Here is a 21,564-nt window from a genome sequence, read left to right as displayed (position 1 = left end):
ATCCCATCTAGCTATCTTAAGATGAATGCACTAACTGTAAGTCGCTTTGGATAAGATAAGTCACTCTGCTAAATGACTAAAAGGTTAAATGTAGGAATTTGATGTGGATATATGACCAGAAGATCTGGAATGATGCCATCGGTGTGAAAGAATGCTAAAGACCCTTGCATGGTAATCTTCAGACTGTGGAACTATCAGATCAAAATACATGGAGGAAAGGAGAACAAAATGGACGGCCGGTCCATTCGATTCGTCCAGGAACTGTCAGCAAAGCTGAGAGGGAGATGCAAGGAATAAATTCCGATCAGACAGTCACTGGAGGAAAAGGGGATCAAGTCTCAGCTCCGCTTCCAGGCAGTACTGTGGGTATGGAGGGGAACGCAAAGGATGGAATTTACAAGCGCCTATGAAGCCCTAATCAAGCTACAAGAAACCTTCCCAGTTGAAGGAGGAGAGCCCCCTGCCCTGAGAAGAGGACAAAGCAGGAAAAAACTATGAGCGCAGTAAGTTACATACAGTGATGCGTAAGACACGTTTATCGTAAGTTGAGACAACTGTTCTATGGGTGTGTGTGTGTGTGTGTGTGTGTGTATCAAATGACTGCCTCGCCTGGTTCACCAACTACTTCTCTGATAGAGCTCAGTGTGTCAAATCGGAGGGCCAGTTGTCCGGACCTCTGGCAGTCTCTATGGGGGTACCACAGGGTTCAATTCTCGGGCCGACCCTTTTCTCTGTATATATCAATGATGTTGCTCTTACTGCGGGTGATTCTTTGATCCACCTCTACGCAGACGACACCATTCTGATTACATCTGGCCCTTCTTTGGACACTGTGTTATCCTGTTGAGTGTATGAACCCAAATGAAACTGCCTATTTATCAGGCCCAGAATCTAGAATATGCATATAATTATCAGATTAGGATAGAAAACACTCTAAAGTTTCCAAAACTGTCAAATATTGTCTGTGAGTATAACAGAACTGATTTTGCTGGCGAAAACCTGAGGAAAATTCAACAAGGAAGTGCCTAAGAGAAACAAAACTCCCTTTTCCATTGCATGCCTTCCCTCCATTTAAAGGGATAACAACCAGATTCCTTTCCCTATGGCTTCCACATGGTGTGAACAATCCTTCGACATAGTTTCAGGCTTTTACTCAGAAAATTTAGCGAGAACGATCACATCGCGTCAGTGCATAGCTGGGTGCCAGCAGACAGCTTGGAGCAGACATTTTCTCTCTCTCTCCTATTGAAAAAGCTACGGTCTGGTTGAAATACTATCGATTATTTATTGTAAAAACAACCTGAGGATTGATTATAAAAATGTTTGACATGTTTCTACGAACTTTACAGATACTATTTGGAATGTTCTTCTGCCCGTCATGACCTGCACGAGCCTGTGGATTTCTGAACAAAACGCGCCAACCAAATGGAGGTTTTTGGATATAAAAATAATCTTTATCGAACAAAAGGAACATTTATTGTGTAACTGGGAGTCTCGTGAGTCCAAACATCAGAAGATCATCAAAGGTAAGCGATTCATTTTATTGCTTTTCTGACTTTCGTGACCAATCTACTTTGCTGCTAGCTGTTTGTAATGTTGTCTGCTGAGAGAGATGTCCTAACATAAACGCTTGGATAGCTTTTGCTGTAAAAGCTTTTTTGAAATCTGACACGCCAGGTGGATTTACAACAAGCTAAACTGTGTTTTCTTATATTGCACTTGTGATTTCATGAAAATTAAATATTTTTTGTAAATAAATTTGAATTTGGCGCTCTGCAATTCAGCGGATGTTGACGAAAATGATCCCGCTAATGGGATTGGTGCGCCAAGAAGTTAATCAATTTTAGAATGAGGCTGTAACATAACAAAATGTGGAAATTGTTGTTTGAAGGAGACCAAGGCACAGTGTAATTTGTGGTCATCATATTTATTTAAATGAGAACCAGCAACAAAATAACAAAGTGAAACCAAAATGACCATACCGTTCCGTAGGCTACAAGAGCTGTACAAAGATCCCACAACATAGGTAGGAAAAAGGCTACCCATGTATGAACAACGATAGACAGCTGCCTCTGATTGGGAACCACATTCGGCCAAATACATAGAATGCCACCCCACATCACACCCTGACCTCAGCAAATAGATAAATAAAATGGCTCTCTAAGCTCAGGGCGTGACACAATTGGTCTGGATACTTTCCGAATGCACTGTATAATTAAAAAACAATATCTTAATTATATAACTACTGTGTAAACATGCACCATGCATGTCAAATGTGTGTAAAATGTATATGTATCAAATACACTGAACAAAAATATAAACGCAACATGTATAGCTTTGGTCTCAGTGTTTTATGAGCTGAAATAAAAGATCCCTACATTTCTCCATACACACAAAAATCTTATTTTTGTCAAATTTGGTGCACAAATTTGTTTACATCCCTGTTAGTGAGCATTTCACTTTGCCAAGATAATCCATCCACCTGATAGGTGTGGCATATCAAGAAGCTGATTAAAAGGCATAATCCTTACACAGGTGCACCTTGTGCTGGGGAAAATAAAAGGCCACTCTAAAATATGCTGTTTTGTCACACAACACAGTGCCACAGAGCGTGCAATTGGCATGCTGACTGCAGTAATGTGAATAAAACTGGGTTTGCATAATTCAACTATTTCTGTACAAACGTTCAGAAGCCGTCTCAGGGAAGCTCACCTGCGTGCTCGTCGTCCTCACCTGGGTCTTGACCTGAGTGCAGTTCAGTGTCATAACCGACTTCTGTGGGCTCACCTTCACTCACCTTCGATGGCCACTGGCATGCTGAAGAAGTGTGTTCTTCACAGAAGAATCCCAGAATCAACTGTACCGTGCAGATAGCACTGTGTGGGCGAGCAGTTTGCTGATGTCAACATTGTGAACAGAGTGCCCCATGGTAGCGGTGGGGTTATGGTATGGGCAGGCTTAAGCTACGGGCAATGAAAACAATTGCATTTTATCGATGGCCATTTGAATGCACAGAGATACCGTGACGGGATCCTGAGACCCATTGTCGTGCCATTTATCCACCGCCATCACCTCCTGTTTCAGCATGATAATGCACGGCCCCATGTTGCAAAGATCTGTACACAATTCCTGGAAGCTGAAAACATTCCAGTTCTTTCATGGCCTCATATAAATTGAGCACGTTTGGAATGTTCTGGATCAACGTGCGCAACAGCGTGTTCCAGTTCCTGCCAATATCTAACAACTTTGCACAGCCATTGAAGAGGAGTGGAACCACATTCTACAGACTACAATCAACAGCCTGATCAACTCTATCCGAAGGAGATGTGTCACTCTGCATGAGGCAAATTATGGTCGCACCACATACTGACTGGTTTTCTGATCTACGCCACTACCTATTTTTTAAGGTATCTTTGACCAACAGATGCATAAAAAATCCATATATTAGCGTTTATATTTTTGTCCAGGATATATAAATAAATAAACAAAGGAAATGTGTTATGGTATGCAGTATACAAACCCCAACCACTAAACAAGATGTAGTCAGAACATCTAAGACAGCACAGGACTTTGTACAGAGGGAAGCAGGGACGCCTGTCAAAAACAATAATCACCATCCAACAGCCATTAGTCAAAGGACAAACGGAGTGTTGTTATTTCAGGGAATGACTTTCAAGGAAAAACATGTGTGGCGGTGAAACACACACACACACACACACACACACACACACACACACACACACACACACACACACACACACACACACACACACACACACACACACACACACACACACACACACACACACACACACACACACACGCGCGCGCGCGCACACACACACACACACACACACACACACACACACACACACACACACACACACACACACACACACACACACACACACACACAGACTCTTAGCTAAACTTAAGTAGAAATCATGCATGAGTCGTTCCATGTCAAATCAAGTCTAATTTCATTTGTCACAAGCGTTGACTACAACAGGTGTAGACCTTACCATGAAATGTGTACTTACAAGCCAACAGTTCAAGAAATAGAGTTAAGAAAATACTTACTAAATAAACTAAACTATTTTTTTTTTACACAAGAAAATGACATAACAATAACGAGGCTATAAGGTTAGTCGAGGTCATTTGTACATGTAGGTAGGGTTAAAGTGACTATGCATAGATTATAAACAACAAGTAGCAGCAGTGTAAAAACAAAGGAGGTCAATGTAAATAGTCCAGGTGGCCATTTGATTAATTGTATAGCTTTGGGGTAGAAGCTGTTTTGGTAGGAGCCTTTTGGACCTAGACTTGGTGCTCCGGTACCGATTGCCGTGCGGTAGCAGAGAGAACAGTCTATGACTAGGATGGCTGGAGTCTTTGACAGTTTTTAGGGCCTTCTTCTGACACCACCTGCTATAGAGGTCATGGATTGCAGGAAGCTTGGACCCAGTGATGTATTGGGCCCTACGCACTACCCCCTGTAGTGCCACACGGTCGGATGCCGAGCGGTTGCCATACCAAGCGGGGATGCAACCGGTCAGGATGCTCTTGATGGTGCAGCTGTGGAACTTTTTGAGGTTCTGGAGACCCGCTCCACTTCAGCCCCGCCGATGTTAATGGGGGCGTGTCCGGCCCTCATTTTCCTGTAGTCCACGATCATCTCCTTTGTCTTGCTCACATTGAGGGAGAGGTTGTTGTCATGGCACCACAAAGCCAGGTCGCTGACCTCGTCTCTATAGGCTGTCTCATCATTGTCGTGATCAGGCCTACCACTGTTGTGTCGTCGGCAAACTTAATGATTGTGTTGGAGTCGTGCCTGGCCATGCAGTCATGAGTGAACAGGGAGTACAGGAAAGGACTAAGTATGTACACCTGAGTGGTCCTGGTGTTGAGGATCAGTGTGGCAGATGTGTTGTTGCCTACCCTTATCACCAGGAAGTCCAGGATCCAGTTGCAGAGGGAGGTGTTTAGTCCAAGGGTCCTTAGCTTAGTGATGAGCTTTCGGGACACTATGGTGTTGAACGCTGAGCTGTAATCAATGAACAGCATTCTCACATAGGTGTTCCTTTTGTACAGGTGGGAAAGGGCAGTGTGGAGTGTGACTGAGTCATCTGTCGCTCTAGTGGGGCGGTTGGAGTGGGTCTAGGGTTTCCAGGATGATGGTGTTCATGTGATCCATATCCAGTCTTTCAAAGCACTTCATGGCTAATGACGTGAGTGCTATGGGGCAGTAGTCATTTAGGCAGGTTACCTTCATGTTCTTGGGCACAGGGACTTTAGTGGTCTCCTTGAAATATGTTGGTATTACAGACTCAGACAGGGAGCATTTTCTTCTTTGCTTATGGCCGTATACAGCTCGTTGAGTGCGGTCTTAGTGCCAGCATCGGTTTGTGGTGGTAAATAGACGACTACGAATAACATAGATGAGAACTCTCTTGGTAGATAGTGTGGTCTACAACTTATCATGAGGTACTCTACCTTAGGCGAGCAATACCTCAAGACTTATTTAATATTAGACATCGCGAACCAACTGTTATTGACAGACGTAGCTGCTCTGTCCTGCTGATGCACAGAAAACCCATTTGGGCCTGGTCTCCGGAAAGCAGTATATCCTTTGCGTTGGACTCATTAAATAAAAAATATTTGTTCAGTTCTAAGTGAGTAATTGCTGTTCTGATGTCCAGAAGCTATTTTCGGTAATAAGAGACGGTAGCAGCAACTTTATGTACAAAATAAGTTACAAACAATGTGAAAAAACTAACAAAATAGCACACTTGGTTAGTAGCACATAAAACGGCAGCCATCCCCTCCGGCACCATTATTATTTCTGCAAGCCATGACAAATTGTTTCTGAAGTTAAGAGGTAAGATTGGCATTAAAACCAGTTATGCATTAGGGGGCGCTATTATGTTGGATGAAAAACGTTCCCGTTTTAAACAAGATATTTTGTCACAAAAAGATGCTCGACTGCATATAATTGACAGCTTTGGAAAGAAAACACTCTGACGTTTCCAAAACTGCAAAGATATTGTCTGTGAGTGCAACAGAACTGATGTTACAGGCGAAACCCAGATAAAAATCCATTCAGGAAGTGCCGCATTTTTTGAAACCGCCTCATGCCAATGACTCCTTATAGGGCTGTGAATGAGCTAAGAATGAGCTTCCATTTTCCACGCATTCCCCAAGGTGTCTACAGCATTGTGATGTCTTTTTAGGCATTTCCATTGGAGAATAGCTGTAAGGGACCATATTTAGTGAGTGGTCACATGGTGTCTCCCGGAGAAAATCTTGCGTAAAATACTGAGGTAGCCATTTTTCCAATCGCTTCTTATGAGAAACCAATTGCCTCGACGGATATATTATCGAATATGTATGTTAAAAACACCTTGAGGATGGATCCTAAACAACGTTTGCCGTGTTTCTGTCGATATTATGGAGCAAATTTTGAAAAAAGTTTGCCGTTATAGTTGTAGCATATTTCGGTCGATTTCTCAGCCAAGCATGATGAAGAAACGGGAGCTTTTTCACCTACAAAAATATTATTTTTGGAAAAAAGGAACATTTGCTATCTAACTGGGAGTCTCCTGAGTGAAAGCATCTGAAGTTCTTCAAAGGTAAATGATTTAATTTGGTTGCTTTCCTTATTTTCGTGAAAATGTTGCCTGCTGCCAGCAGAGCCTAGCATAGCATTATGCCATGATAAACTTACACAAATGCTTGTCTAGCGTTGGCTGTAACGCATATTTAGAAAATCTGAGATGACAGTGTTGTTAACAAAAGGCTAAGCTTGTGTTTGAATATATTTATTTCATTTCATTTACGATTTTCATGAATAGGAAAAGTTGCGTTATGCTAATGCATTTGAGGCTATGATTACGCTCCCGGATACGGGTTTGCTCATTGCAAGAGATTTGAAACATTATCTTGTTGAAATTAAATTTGATCTCAGAAAAATGTATCTAATTGATTGCACCCATATTGACCATTTTAATTTATAGGATTCAGATAATATTCAATAAATATAGTAACCAACATCCGATTTGGACCAAACTTCTTCCTACCAATGAGTAAGACATGAGGAATCCCCCAAATTATACATTTATATAGTTATGTCCTTTATCTGTTCTTGTCGATTCATGTTCTTGTCATGACTTCTACCGAAGTCGATACCTCTCCTTGTTCGGGCGGTGCTCGACGGTCGATGTCACCGGTCTTCTAGCCATCAGTGGCTAGAAGAGTCGGCTTTCTATTCCGCAACAAAGCCTCCTTCACTCACGCCGCCAAGCTTACCCTAGTAAAACTGACTATCCTACCGATCCTCGACTTCGGCGATGTCATCTATAAAATGGCTTCCAACACTCTACTCAGCAAACTGGATGCAGTCTATCACAGTGCCATCCGTTTCGTCACTAAAGCACCTTATACCACCCACCACTGCGACTTGTATGCTCTAGTCGGCTGGCCCTCGCTACATATTCGTCGCCAGACCCACTGGCTCCAGGTCATCTACAAGTCCATGCTAGGTAAAGCTCCGCCTTATCTCAGCTCACTGGTCAGCAGGTGTATCTCACTGATCATCCCTAAAGCCAACACCTCATTTGGCCGCCTTTCGTTCCAGTACTCTGCTGCCTGTGACTGGAACGAATTGCAAAAATCGCTGAAGTTGGAGACTTTTATCTCCCTCACCAACTTCAAACATCAGCTATCTGAGCAGCTAACCGATCGCTGCAGCTGTACATAGTCTATTGGTAAATAGCCCACCCTTTTTCACCTACCTCATCCCCATACTGTTTTTATTTATTTACTTTTCTGCTCTTTTGCACACCAATATCTCTACCTGTACATGACCATCTGATCATTCATCACTCCAGTGTTAATCTGCAAAATTGTAATTATTTGCCTACCTCCTCATGCCTTTTGCACACATTGTATATAGACTCCCCCTTTGGTTTCTACTGTGTTATTGACTTGTTAATTGTTTACTCCATGTGTAACTCTTTGTTGTCTGCTCACACTGCTATGCTTTATCTTGGCCAGGTCGCAGTTGCAAATGAGAACTTGTTCTCAACTAGCCTACCTGGTTAAATAAAGGTGAAATAAAAAATAAATTGATCTATTTTTCTTTTGTCTTGTCTTCCTTCACATCTGGTTTCAATCCCATTCATTACCTGTTATGTATTTAACCCTATGTTTCCCCTCATGTCTTTGTCAGAGATTGTTTGTTGTTCAGATTTTGTGTTGTTTGTATTGGTGCGCGACGGGTCCTCGTACCCACTTTGTTTTATATCATTCATTTTTTTTTGAGTTATGTTTTGTTTAAAGTCATTAAACAACTCCATTCTACCAAGTTTGATTCTCCTGCGCCTGACTTCCCTGCCACCTATACACACGACTCTGACAGAATCTCTGACCAAACATGAAGTCAGCAGGAGAAGGTACCCCGGCCATGGAGGTGGAGGAGCGCGTCATGGAACATACGGAGATGATTTACAATCTCAGCGCCGCCATGATTCGCGTTGTCCGGAACATGGACCGCTGGGAGAGACAGGGAGTTTTTCCAGCGCCTCCACCAGCACAACCTGGGTCTCCCCTGAGCGCCCCTTTCCCGCCTGAACCCAGCAGGATCCATCTATCCATGCCACAGGGGTACGGCAGAGATGCTGCCGGTTGCCAGGGTTTCCTCCTCCAACTAAGCCTGTATCTGGCCACGGTCCACCCAGCTCCATCGGACCGTGAGACGAGTTACGCCCTCGTCTCGTGTCTCACCGGGAAAGCCCTGGAGTGGGCCAGCGCTGTGTGTGGACCATTTTGAGGAGTTCACCCGCCATTTCCGAGCAGTATTCGACCACCCACCCAAAGACAGAGCGGCGGGTGAGCGCCTCTACCATCTGAGGCAGGAGACGAGGAGCGCCCAGGAGTTTGCTCTGGAGTTTTGGAACCAGGCTGCCGGCACTGGATGGAGCGACAGGGCCCTGATCGACCATTACCGCTGTAGTCTACACGAGGACATCCGTTGGGAGCTGTCCTGTAGAGACACCACCCTCACCTTCGACCAGCTGGTGGACCTGTTCATCCGGCTCGACAACATGCTGGCTACTCGTGGACGTTTAGATCGACGTCTGGTTGTTCCATCCTCCCGCACCCTCTCTCCTGTACCCATGGAGTTGGGAGGGACGGTGCGCAGGGAGACCGGAGGGGGTTCCCGCTCGTTCACCATATGTGGTCGCAGAGGTCACACTGCTGGTCGGTGCCGGGTTGGTTCCTCTGGGAATCGAGGCAGCAGGCAGGGCACTCTGGCGTCACCCCAGGTGAGTAGGCACCATTCTCATCCAGAGCCCTCTGTTGCACATATGTTTGTCTCTGTCACTTTTCCTACATTTTCCCCGCGTTCCCAGCATAAGGTGCTATTAGATTCAGGCGCGGCCTGAATTCTCCTGCGTATTCCGTGGTGCTGGGCCTACCCTGGTTAGCTTGTCATAACCCCACTGTTTATTGGCCAGAGAGGGCTCTCACAGGGTGGTTGCGAGAGTGCTCAGGTAGGAGTTTAGGGGTTTCCGTTGGTGCTACTACGGTGGAAAGTCCAGACCAGGTCTTCACCATGCGCATCACCCCAGAATATGCTGATTTGGCTCTCGCTCTCTGTAAAAAGATTGCAAATCAATTACCACCCCATCGACGGGGGGATTGTGCGATAAATCTCCTGGTAGACACTGCACTTCCCAGGAGTCACGTGTATCCCCTGTCGCAAGCGGAGACGGTGGCTATGGAGACATATATCTCCGAATCCCTGCGTCAGGGGTACATTCGGCCCTCCATTTCACCCGTCTCCTCAAGTTTCTTTTTTGTGAAGAAGAAGGATGGAGGTTTGCGCCCGTGCATTGATTATAGAGGTCTCAATAAAATCACTGTGAGGTACAGTTACCTCTTATCGCTACGGCGATTGAGTCAATGCACGGGGCGCTTCTTCACTAAACTGGATCTCATGAGTGCGTACAACCTGGTGCGTATCCGGAAGGGAGACGAGTGGAAGACGGCATTTAGTACCACATCAGGGCATTATGAGTACCTCGTCATGCCGTATGGGTTGATGAATGCTCCATCAGTCTTCCAATCTTTTGTAGACGAGATTTTCACGGGCAGACCTGCATGGGCAGGGTGTAGCAGTGTATATTGATGACATTCTGATGTATTCCGCTACACGCGCCGAGCTTTGTGTCCCTGGTGCGCAGAGTGCTTGGTCGCCTGTTGGAGTATGACCTGTACGTCAAGGCTGAGAAATGCTTGTTTTTCCAACAGTCCGTCTCCTTCCTAGGGCATAGGATTTCCACGTCAGGAGTGGAGATGGAGAGTGACTGCATTGCAGCCGTGTGTAATTGGCCGACTCCCACCACGATAAAGGAGGTGCAGCGATTCTTAGGGTTTGCCAACTACTACCGGAGGTTTATCCAGGGTTTTGGTCAGGTTGCTGCTCCCATTACCTCACTGCTAAAGGGGGGCCCGGTGCGCTTGCAATGGTCAGCTGAGGCGAACAGGGCTTATAGGCACCTGAAGGCTCTGTTTACCTCGGTTCCTGTGTTGGCTCATCCGGATCCCTCTTTGTTCGTCATAGTGGAGGTGGACGCATCCGAAGCTGGGATAGGAGCAGTGATCTCTCAGCGCTCGGGTGCGCCACTGAAACTCCGCCCCTGTGCCTTCTTTTCGAAGAAACTCAGCCCGGCGGAGCGAAACTATGATGTGGGGGACCGGGAGCTGTTGGCTGTCGTCAAGGCTTTGAAGGCGTGGATACATTGGCTTTTTTATTTATTTATTTATTTATTTTACCTTTATTTAACCAGGTAGGCAAGTTGAGAACAAGTTCTCATTTACAATTGCGACCTGGCCAAGATAAAGCAAAGCAGTTCGACAGATAAAACGACACAGAGTTACACATGGAGTAAAAACAAACATACAGTCAATAATGCAGTATAAACAAGTCTATATACAATGTGAGCAAATGAGGTGAGAAGGGAGGTAAAGGCAAAAAAGGCCAAGATGGCAAAGTAAATACAATATAGCAAGTAAAATACTGGAATGGTAGTTTTGCAATGGAAGAATGTGCAAAGTAGAAATAAAAAAATAATGGGGTGCAAAGGAGCAAAATAAATAAATAAATAAAAATTAAATACAGTTGGGAAAGAGGTCTGTTTCCCCTCATGTCTTTGTCAGAGTTTGCTTGTTGTTCAGATTTCGTGTTGTTTGTATTGGTGCGCGACGGGTCCTCGTACCCACTTTGTTTTATATTATTCATTTGTTTTGGAGTTGTGTTTTGTTTAAAGTCATTAAACAACTCCATTCTACTAAGTTTGATTCTCCTGCGCCTGACTTCCCTGCCACCTATACACACAACTCTGACAGGTCTGTATTGTTTCATGTTTTGTGTGGACCCCAGGAAGAATAGCTGCTGCTTTTGCAACAGTTAATGGGGATCCTAATAAAATACCAAAATACACCCTATGCCAATCCCAACCAGAGTACAGTATCAGTTCTCTATGTTTGACAAGTAGTATGAAGCTGTGGCTTGGAGTATTGCTTTACCATACTATGTAATGTATTCCCTGTGAATGTGTTGATAGTTTTCCCACCCATTCAGAGAAATGTGTAATTGAAATCACTTGCATTATTTACCATTTAGTAGTGTGAAAGTACCAGGTTTGACCACTAGATGGCGCTGTTCCTGCTATACCACCATACTCTTCTATTCATTTTGCTGGTCCTTTGTGTTTATTAAATAGATCACAACATAGATCACCCTGTTAATTAAATCCTTGTTTATTTAGTTAGTTAAATCCTTGTTTAGGTATTTAGTTAATTCCTTTTTTAGTTAGTTAGTTAAATCCATGCTTAGTTAGTTAAATCCATGTTTAGTTAGTTTAATCCATGTTTAGTTAGTTTAATCCATGTTTAGTTATTTAGTTAAACCCTTGTATAGTTAGTTAAATCCTTTTTTAGTTAGTTAAATACATGTTTAATTAGTTAAATCCTTGTTAAGTTAGTTAGTTAAATCCATGTTTAGTTAGTCAAATCCATGTTTAGTTAGTTAGTTAAATCTTTGTTTATTTAGTTAAATCCTTGTTTAGTTAGTTAAATCCTTGTTTAATTAGTTAAAACCTTGTGCATGATGTGAAAGGGAAGGCATTCCACAAAGAGGCATCAAATCTAATAGTGAACATACTTGGACAATGGGTCCTCAAGATAGTTATGTTGCATAATGTAACACTTAAAATAAAATGTGTCTTTTTCCTTTTAAATATATTAAAATCAATGGTCATGTTTATTGTTTACTCAATGTCCCTTCGTTCTCTTTACAAGGTCCATCCAGATACTGCTCTAGATCAGCGATGCTCTCCTCCAGTGGAGGATTGAAGTTTACTGTAGGCTAATATCCCATCAGCACTCAGCCCTGCCACGTAGGAGTTGGCTGGCTGCAGCTCGTCTTGGCTGCGAACGACGCACCTCTGATGGATTTGTGTGACTACATCTGAGCCTCCGATCCAATCCGCACAGCTGATGCCAAAGTCCATCATGCGGGTGTTTCTCCTGTCTCCCGTTTCCCCATTAGAATACATACAATTATGTGTGTAAATGTGTGTTTTCGTGTTCTTTAAGTATATATAAATTGTGTGAGAGCATGTGTGCATTTGTCTTATGAGAATTTGTGTATAACAATCCAACTTGGCAGAATGCCCGGAATACATATGTATTTTGTATATTCTTTCAGAGTAGACTAGAACTACTCAGAAAAAACCTACACATCTGAAGTGACTGAGAAGCAAGTCTCCCAATATCCTCGGGCTGAGCTATGCGGTTAGAACTTAAGTGACATGTGAATCCCTTTTATGACTTTATCATGTCTTTATCCACCCACTCAGATTACTGTATCTTCTATCTGATCGGTCAGTGGAGTTTTGGTGAACTCTGACCACCCCTGATGAGGGAATGGGTCAAATGGGAGTCAGGGGGGGGGGTAAATAGTTTGATGATTAGACTATGAACTAGAGAGAAACGAACATTGCACCATAGTGTACTTTCCCACCAGTGAGAATCCTTTATTATAAGTCCAATGACTGCATACTGTAGATATCCATTTGAGAAAGAAAAAGTTGAACATTTGGTTAATTCGAGTTTAGCAGCCTTTGCTTTGTCCTACAAGGGTGTCAAACTATCCTCCAGTCTGATTTGCTCTGTAGAGACATGCCAGAGAGTGTATTTACGAGCGTATCACATGTCATGACAGGTTATGTACAGAATGAACTAAAGATTACATTATAGAATCAGGCAATACTTAAAATCAGAAAAAAAAAACTGAATGTTAAATTAGATGCTTTCTCTGAATAGCTTTCATTTTGTTCATCAGGCTAGACAAGGAGAACTAGAAGGGCTTGGAGAGGGATACGTTTGTTTTCTCTCTGTACAATAAAGCAGAGTTCAGTGCCAGTTCAACAGATATTTCAACAGAGACACAAATGGAATGTCTAGAAGAAACCCACATAAGGCTTAGCAGCATTCCGCACTCTAAAGTTACAGATGATGACGACCTATGAAGGAATGTCATCATGTCTCCTGACAGTCAGAAAAGGCATGCAGGTTCTGTAGAGGTGTAACTGAAGTTCCTTTTACCTTGGGGGTAAGAGTCCACTGTTTGATTGACATGGGGTCTCTTAATGGCAGAGGAGCGATAAACGATGTGATGTCGTCCATCTCCTCCTTCCTCCTCCCCCGCCCCACCCCCTCGGTGCTCCAGGGGTTCGATGAAGAACTCCTCCCGCCCCATGCGGATCATTCCTGCCTGAGAAAGATGAGACTTTAAATAACACTTTGAGAATAACTTCATTGAGAAGGGAACTGCACAGTAATCAATATATCCACCACTTTAAAGATCGGCCCGAAGAGAGGACAACATTGACAAAAATACAAATTACATGAAAAGAGAGAAGAGACATGAGTTGATCTGGGGCCAATTTATATCAACCATCTGATCAACAATTTAGATCAGCCAAAACAGCGGTACTATTACTTCCATAAATGCAGACAGACAAAATGTGGCGTGACAGCCCAAACCAGGTGGTCCCCTATCCTGTGTCTGTCGTGGAAAATGGGGAAGAGGAGGGATGTGAATGTAAACTTTAAAACACACTGTGACTGGAACAGACACGCCTGTTCAGGGTCAGCTCAATACGGCTTCTCTCTCTGACTCCGACCATAGAGCTAGAGAGGGGCTGCCGAGACTGCCATTTATCACGGCCTCCTGAGAAATATTACACAAGGAGCTGTGACATCCTCTCGAGGTTTAATTACCAAGGAAAGATCTGGACTCTGCATAAATCGACACCATCAGATGCACCTCGGTTAGCCAGATCTCTGAGCCACTGTGAAGTCAAACTTTTAACCTACCTTACCACGCAGCATGGCTAAGTACACATCTTCCACTCAGAAAATCAGTTGCTCAGTCACCTCATCTCAGGAACTCTAGAACTCTAACAGCTTATTAAAGTCATGCTAGGGAATAAAGGAAAGATTCTACTCTGGGCTGCAGGAATGAAGCACATACCTCAGTCTTGAAAGCAAGAATTTCCATTCTCCCTTGTGACAGGGAAGGCTATATTTTACTGCAGCAACTTTGAAATAAACTAAGTCAAGTCATTTTATATTAAACAATGGTGCAAGACTGGGGTTTTTGCATACTCATTTTTTCCATTTGGCTACACTGTGATAGACATCCAAACCCATAATCTGAAATAAAACTCTGTTTTCAACAACAAATAACTTTCCCAGATGTCAAATCGTCTCTTGCCAATTGAAAATCGTAAACTAACATTTGAGGGATCAACTTCACTTAACAATCACAAATAAATCACTAGCTCTCGCTACCAGCTTTGCTGTCAGAAAAAGTCTACAGTGCCCACACAGTTGGATCAGTGGTCCACTAATCAGGTATTATACCCACACCACTCTGTAGAACTTTAGCTGTAAAAAACGGCATAAAAATTGTAAACGTTGACAGGAGAATTGAAGGAAAAGTTAGCATAAACCATGCTGAATTGCAGAATCTTTTTGAAGATGTGATCCAGCTCCACTGTAACAATGAGACTTTTCCATAAGCCTGAGAGGCTCCAGTGCCTGCCTGGACTGCCAAGAGTGAAATAGGAGAGCAGAGCTTGAGAGAGAGGGCCTGAGCAGCTCCGTCCCGGTTTCCAGCTCAGAGTCAGGCCTGCCTGAGGCGGAGGGAGGGTTCAGATGGAGAGAGCAGCGCTGTGCTGCCTTTGGATCGTTGGATCTGGCCAAGAGGGTCAGCCTGCTGCCTCGTTAAGAGACTGGTCGCCCGGGAGACCTGCTGTTCATACCCTAACTTTTCAGTGTTCAGTGTGTGTGTGGCGTATGTGTGTGTGGCGTATGTGTGTGTGGCGTATGTGTGTGTGGCGTATATGTGCGTGGCGTATGTGTGTGTGTTGCGTATGTGTGCGAGGGGGCAGGAAAATACATTAATCCAGAGGTAGTTATGTCTGTAGGGAGGATGAGGAGCACAAAGCCTGCATGACATGTTCCAACTTTGCCTTGGTGCCATCTGTGTGTGTGTGTGTGTGTGTGTCTGTCTGTCTGTCTGTCTGTCTGTCTGTCTGTCTGTCTGTCTGTCTGTCTGTCTGTCTGTCTGTCTGTCTGTCTGTCTGTCTGTCTGTCTGTCTGTCTGTCTGTCTGTCTGTCTGTCTGTCTGTCTGTCTGTCTGTCTGTCTGTCTGTCTGTCTGTCTGTCTGTCTGTCTGTCTGTCTGTCTGTCTGTCTGTCTGTCTGTCTGTCTGTCTGTACAGGGGTGGAATCACGTGAGCACTACCTTAGCTCTCACAATGGACAGCTCTGTGTGAAATGACAGATAACGTATGCTGCAGCTAAGTACACCTCTTTGAGGTAATGACAGCTTTGAAAGGGGTTGACAATAGTAATCTTTTCAAGTTGATATGAATGAAAGAGCCATTGTAAAACCTAACCCTGGGTAACTAAAAGTTATAATAAACTAAATGTTCACTACTGGATTTATATTTCAGTGGAAGGGCCATGGAAAAGAGAAAATACAGTGTTTAAACTGGAAATAAAACGGATAAATTGTTTCCTAATGACAGCGTCTTCACAATCTATGTGTTAGAAAGGAAAGTTTAAGAAGACTATATGGGGCCATATCCATAAAACTTGATTAAGAGACATATTTCCATTGCACAAAAGCCTGACCTTATGTTCCTTGGCAATATTTTCCATTGTAAAAAGTCAGTGTTAGTTTCTCATTGAACAGGTCATTGGTTTACATGACCCTCACTCACACTGCCCCAAAGAAGAGATTTCTAAACTTCCTCAAGCTTCCTCTCAACCTTTAATTGAATCAGCTCTCCACTCATGATACTATGTTAATTGTCAGCCTTTTCAACATAATCTAACACATTATCAATCGATTACATTCAATCAAATCTGAGATGAGATGTTTTGTCGAACTTTGGAAGTGAATTGTGCCAGTTGTTATTGTGGCAAGTGAAATAGACACTCAGATTGTGCCACCAAATCTCTGGGATTCAAGGATTAATGAGTCCTGGAGCAAACTTGATTTTGATCCTGAGTTGGATACAGTATAAAGTCCTGAATTAACATAAACAAGTCAAAATTGTCAGTTTCAAATAAATAAAATATCATCAACCATGTTCATTTTCAAGCCTGGCAAGAATCAAAGGTGCTATGATGTACAGGCCAAAGCTACTTTTGATTTGAGTTGGATTGTTGATGTTCATTCCAGTTATCTCCTTCATTTCTCTGTTATTAACCACTGGCAACAGGAATGTAGGACATCCGAGAGAGTAGAAACTGAAACCCCTTTTGGGCTGCCTCCCTTCACTGTTCATTACAAGCTGTCATTCAAACTCACAGCAGCAGAACTCCTCTAACAGGTGTCAGGAATCAACACAACCACATCAATATTAATATCAACACACAAAGATAAACGCCCATTAAAACAATAACTATATAAAGTGAAATATGCTCTAGTCTGGTCTAACGCACACAATCTGTCTCCCTCTCTCTCAAACTCTCTCACACACACACACACACACACACACACACACACACACACACACACACACACACACACACACACACACACACACACACACACACACACACACACACACACACACACACACACACACACACACACACACACACACACACACACACACACACACGTTAAAATGGTCAGGTCAGATCTCACATGTCTTGACTGCCTTATGAATTCTCTTGGTTAACATCCACGGCACACTGCTGTTTTCATTTTGGAGAATGCAACTCCTGCAGGGATTGGACGAGCCAGGTGGCTGACATCACAACTCCTACTGTAACTACAGACAGGTTCAGACGGGAACCATCACGACCAATTCTCATACTGTAACTACAGACGGGTCCAGACGGAAACCATCAAGACCAAATCTCCTCCTCTTCATTCCCACTCATCACTTTCACATTACATTTTGGATAGAGTCACAAACAACCCTTTGTCCATGTGCGCTCTGAGACTCTTTTCCTTTGAAACGTCTTTCTATACGGGTCACACTCCTCCTACACACCATGAAATACATCACCAACTTTAAATGCTACGGTGTCAGTCATGGAATTCTTCCAAATGCTATATATATATAATGCTACGTTGTCAGAATTCCATGACTGACACCGTAGCATTTAAAGTATAAAGTATATATATATATATATATATATATATGGAAGCCAATAAATTTAATATATATATATATATATATAATATATATATATTAAATCTGTGTAATTGGACTGAGTCTCGTGGCACCGAAAGAACGCTGACACAGAACCAAACAAAAAACACACATTACAAGATATTTATTGGCTTCCATGTTTGTGATGAGTGTTCTCTAAGGAGGTCAGCTGTATTCAGGTGTATAGATACCTGTTCTCTACCGCAACCGCAGAGGCCTTGTGTCTTCCAGGTTAAAGATGCTCTTTTCACTCCAGCTGGGCCTGTTCTCTCAACTATAAATCCTGACAAGCATGTCAATATGTCCCTTTGAAAGAGTATTGTAACACGCAGCCTACTAGACTGGGCCTACAGCCTGCTGGACTGGGCCTACAGCCTGCTGGACTGGGCCTACAGCCTGCTGGTCTGGGCCTATAGCCTGCTGGACTGGGCCTACAGCCAGATGGACTGGGCCTACAGCCAGATGGACTGGGCCTACAGCCTGCTGGACTGGGCCTACAGCGTGCTGGTCTGGGCCTACAGCCTGCTGGTCTGGACCTACAACCAGATGGACTGGGCCTACAGCCTGCTGGACTGAGCCTATAGCCTGCTGGTCTGGGCCTATAGCCTGCTGGTCTGGGCCTACAGCCAGATGGACTGGGCCTACAGCCTGCTGGACTGGGCCTACAGCCTGCTGGACTGAGTCTACAGCCTGCTGGACAGGGTCTATAGCCTTCTGGACTAGGCCTACAGCCTGCTGGATTGGGTCTACAACCAGATGGACTGGGCCTACCGCCTGCTGGTCTGGGCCTACAGCCAGATGGACTGGGCCTACAGCCTGCTGGACTGGGCCTACAGCCTGCTGGACTGAGTCTACAGCCTGCTGGACAGGGTCTATAGCCTTCTGGACTAGGCCTACAGCCTGCTGGATTGGGTCTATAACCTGCTGGACTGGGCCTACAGACAGATGGACTGGGCCTACAGCCAGATGGACTGAGCCTACAGCCAGATGGACTGGGCCTACAGCCAGATGGACTGGGCCTACAGCCTGCTGGACTGGGTCTACAGCCTGCTGGACTGGGTCTATAGCCTGCTGGACTGGGTCTACAGCCTGCTGGACTGGGCCTACAGCCAGGTGGACTGAGCCTACAGCCAGATGGACTGGGCCTACAGCCTGCTGGATGTACTGGGCCTACAGCCTGCTGGACTGGGTCTACAGCCTGCTGGACTGGGTCTATAGCCTGCTGGACTGGGTCTATAGCCTGCTGGACTGGGCCTATAGCCTTCTGGACTAGGCCTACAGCCTGCTGGATTGGGTCTATTGCCTGCTGGACTGGGCCTACAGACAGATGGACTGAGCCTACAGCCAGATGGACTGGGCCTACAGCCTGCTGGATGTACTGGGTCTACAGCCTGCTGGACTGGGTCTATAGCCTGCTGGACAGGGTCTATAGCCTGCTGGACTGGGTCTATAGCCTGCTGGACTGGGCCTACAGACAGATGGACTGGGCCTACAGACAGATGGACTGGGCCTACAGCCTGCTGCTCTGGGCCTACAGCCTGCTGGATTGGGTCTATAGCCTGCTGGACTGGGCCTACAGACAGATGGACTGAGCCTACAGCCAGATGGACTGGGCCTACAGCCTGCTGGATGTACTGGGTCTACAGCCTGCTGGACTGGGTCTATAGCCTGCTGGACAGGGTCTATAGCCTGCTGGATGTACTGGGCCTACAGCCTGCTGGACTGGGTCTACAGCCTGCTGGACTGGGTCTATAGCCTGCTGGACTGGGTCTATAGCCTGCTGGACTGGGCCTATAGCCTTCTGGACTAGGCCTACAGCCTGCTGGATTGGGTCTATAGCCTGCTGGACTGGGCCTACAGACAGATGGACTGGGCCTACAGCCAGATGGACTGAGCCTACAGCCAGATGGACTGGGCCTATAGCCTGCTGGATGTACTGGGTCTACAGCCTGCTGGACTGGGTCTATAGCCTGCTGGACAGGGTCTATAGCCTGCTGGATTGGGTCTATAGCCTGCTGGATTGGGCCTATAGCCTTATGGACTAGGCCTACAGCCTGCTGGATTGGGTCTATAGCCTGCTGGACTGGGCCTACAGACAGATGGACTGGGCCTACAGCCAGATGGACTGAGCCTACAGCCAGATGGACTGGGCCTATAGCCTGCTGGATGTACTGGGTCTACAGCCTGCTGGACTGGGTCTATAGCCTGCTGGACAGGGTCTATAGCCTGCTGGACTGGGTCTATAGCCTGCTGGATTGGGCCTATAGCCTTCTGGACTAGGCCTACAGCCTGCTGGATTGGGTCTATAGCCTGCTGGACTGGGCCTACAGCCAGATAGACTGAGCCTACAGCCAGATAGACTGAGCCTACAGCCAGATGGACTGAGTCTACAGCCTGCTGGACAGGGTCTATAGCCTGCTGGACTGGGTCTATAGCCTGCTGGACTGGGTCTATAGCCTTCTGGACTAGGCCTACAGCCTGCTGGATTGGGTCTATAACCTGCTGGACTGGGCCTACAGACAGATGGACTGGGCCTACAGCCAGATGGACTGAGCCTACAGCCAGATGGACTGGGCCTACAGCCTGCTGGACTGGGCCTACAGCCTGCTGGACTGGGTCTATAGCCTGCTGGACTGGGTCTATAGCCTGCTGGACTGGGCCTATAGCCTTCTGGACTAGCCTACAGCCTGCTGGATTGGGTCTATAGCCTGCTGACTGGGCCTACAGACAGATGGACTGGGCCTATAGCCAGATAGACTGAGCCTACAGCCAGATGGACTGGGCCTACAGCCTGTTGGATGTACTGGGCCTACAGCCTGCTGGACAGGGTCTATAGCCTGCTGGACAGGGTCTATTGGCCTGCTGGACTGGGTCTATAGCCTGCTGGACTGGGCCTACAGACAGATGGACTGGGTATACATCCAGATGGACTGGGCCTACAGCCTGCTGGATGTACTGGGCCTACAGCTGCTGGACTGGGTCTACAGCCTGCTGGACTGGGTCTATAGGCTGCTGGACTGGGCCTACATCCAGATGGACTGGGCCTACAGCCTGCTGGATGTACTCTGGCCTACAGCCTGCTGGACTGGGTCTATAGCCTGCTGGACTGGGTCTATAGCCTGCTGGACTGGGTCTATAAGCTGCTGGACTGGGCCTACAGCCTGCTGGACTGGGTCTATAGCCTGCTGGACTGGGTCTATAGGCTGCTGGACTAGGCCTACAGCCTGCTGGATTGGGTCTATAGCCTGCTGGACTGGGTCTATAAGCTGCTGGACTGGGTCTATAGCCTGCTGGACTGGGTCTACAGCCTGCTGGACTGGGTCTATAAGCTGCTGGACTGGGCCTACAGCCAGATGGACTGGGCCTACAGCCTGCTGGACTGGGTCTACAGCCTGCTGGACTGGGTCTATAGCCTGCTGGACTGGGTCTATAGCCTGCTGGACTGGGCCTACAGCCAGATGGATGAGCGATAGAGAGAGGGAAGAAAATAACACCAGAAGAATGCTATCTTGTATCCTACAATTAGGACTGAGGTTTCCATCCACACTCAAACAGAAACGAATCTAAACTCCTGGTGAGAGGAAAGAAAGTGTGCCAGTGTAGTCACAGTGGGCTCCCCACTCTGTCCTTCCAATGGAATAATCAAAGGCCACAGCTACTCCATAGAGAGCCAGGGGATTCTGGAATGGCCCTACCCGAAAAGTGTTCCTCTTTCACCCCTCTCCATGGCCCGCTCAACACCACAAAGAGAGTGC

General features: G+C 45.6%; 1 protein-coding gene across 2 annotated transcripts in view; it reads right to left on the bottom strand.

Moving 5' to 3' along the window:
• The window catches only part of adamts2a (ADAM metallopeptidase with thrombospondin type 1 motif, 2a), a 65,258-nt gene extending 51,406 nt beyond the window's left edge, over positions 1-13,852 (bottom strand). Inside the window, exon 1 of one of the 2 annotated variants that reach the window (XM_031809039.1) lies at positions 13,672-13,852. In XM_031809039.1, the coding sequence (XP_031664899.1) occupies positions 13,672-13,834 (163 nt within the window). In that variant the 5' untranslated portion in view covers positions 13,835-13,852. The remainder of the gene's footprint in view (positions 1-13,671) is intronic. The other variant, XM_031809040.1, reaches the window with a different exon arrangement.
• Positions 13,853-21,564: the final 7,712 nt, after the last annotated feature.

This window comes from Oncorhynchus kisutch, linkage group LG29 (assembly GCF_002021735.2).
Source record: "Oncorhynchus kisutch isolate 150728-3 linkage group LG29, Okis_V2, whole genome shotgun sequence".
NCBI classification, from domain to species: Eukaryota; Metazoa; Chordata; class Actinopteri; order Salmoniformes; family Salmonidae; genus Oncorhynchus; species Oncorhynchus kisutch.
This window is presented reverse-complemented; position numbering and strand designations above follow the sequence as displayed.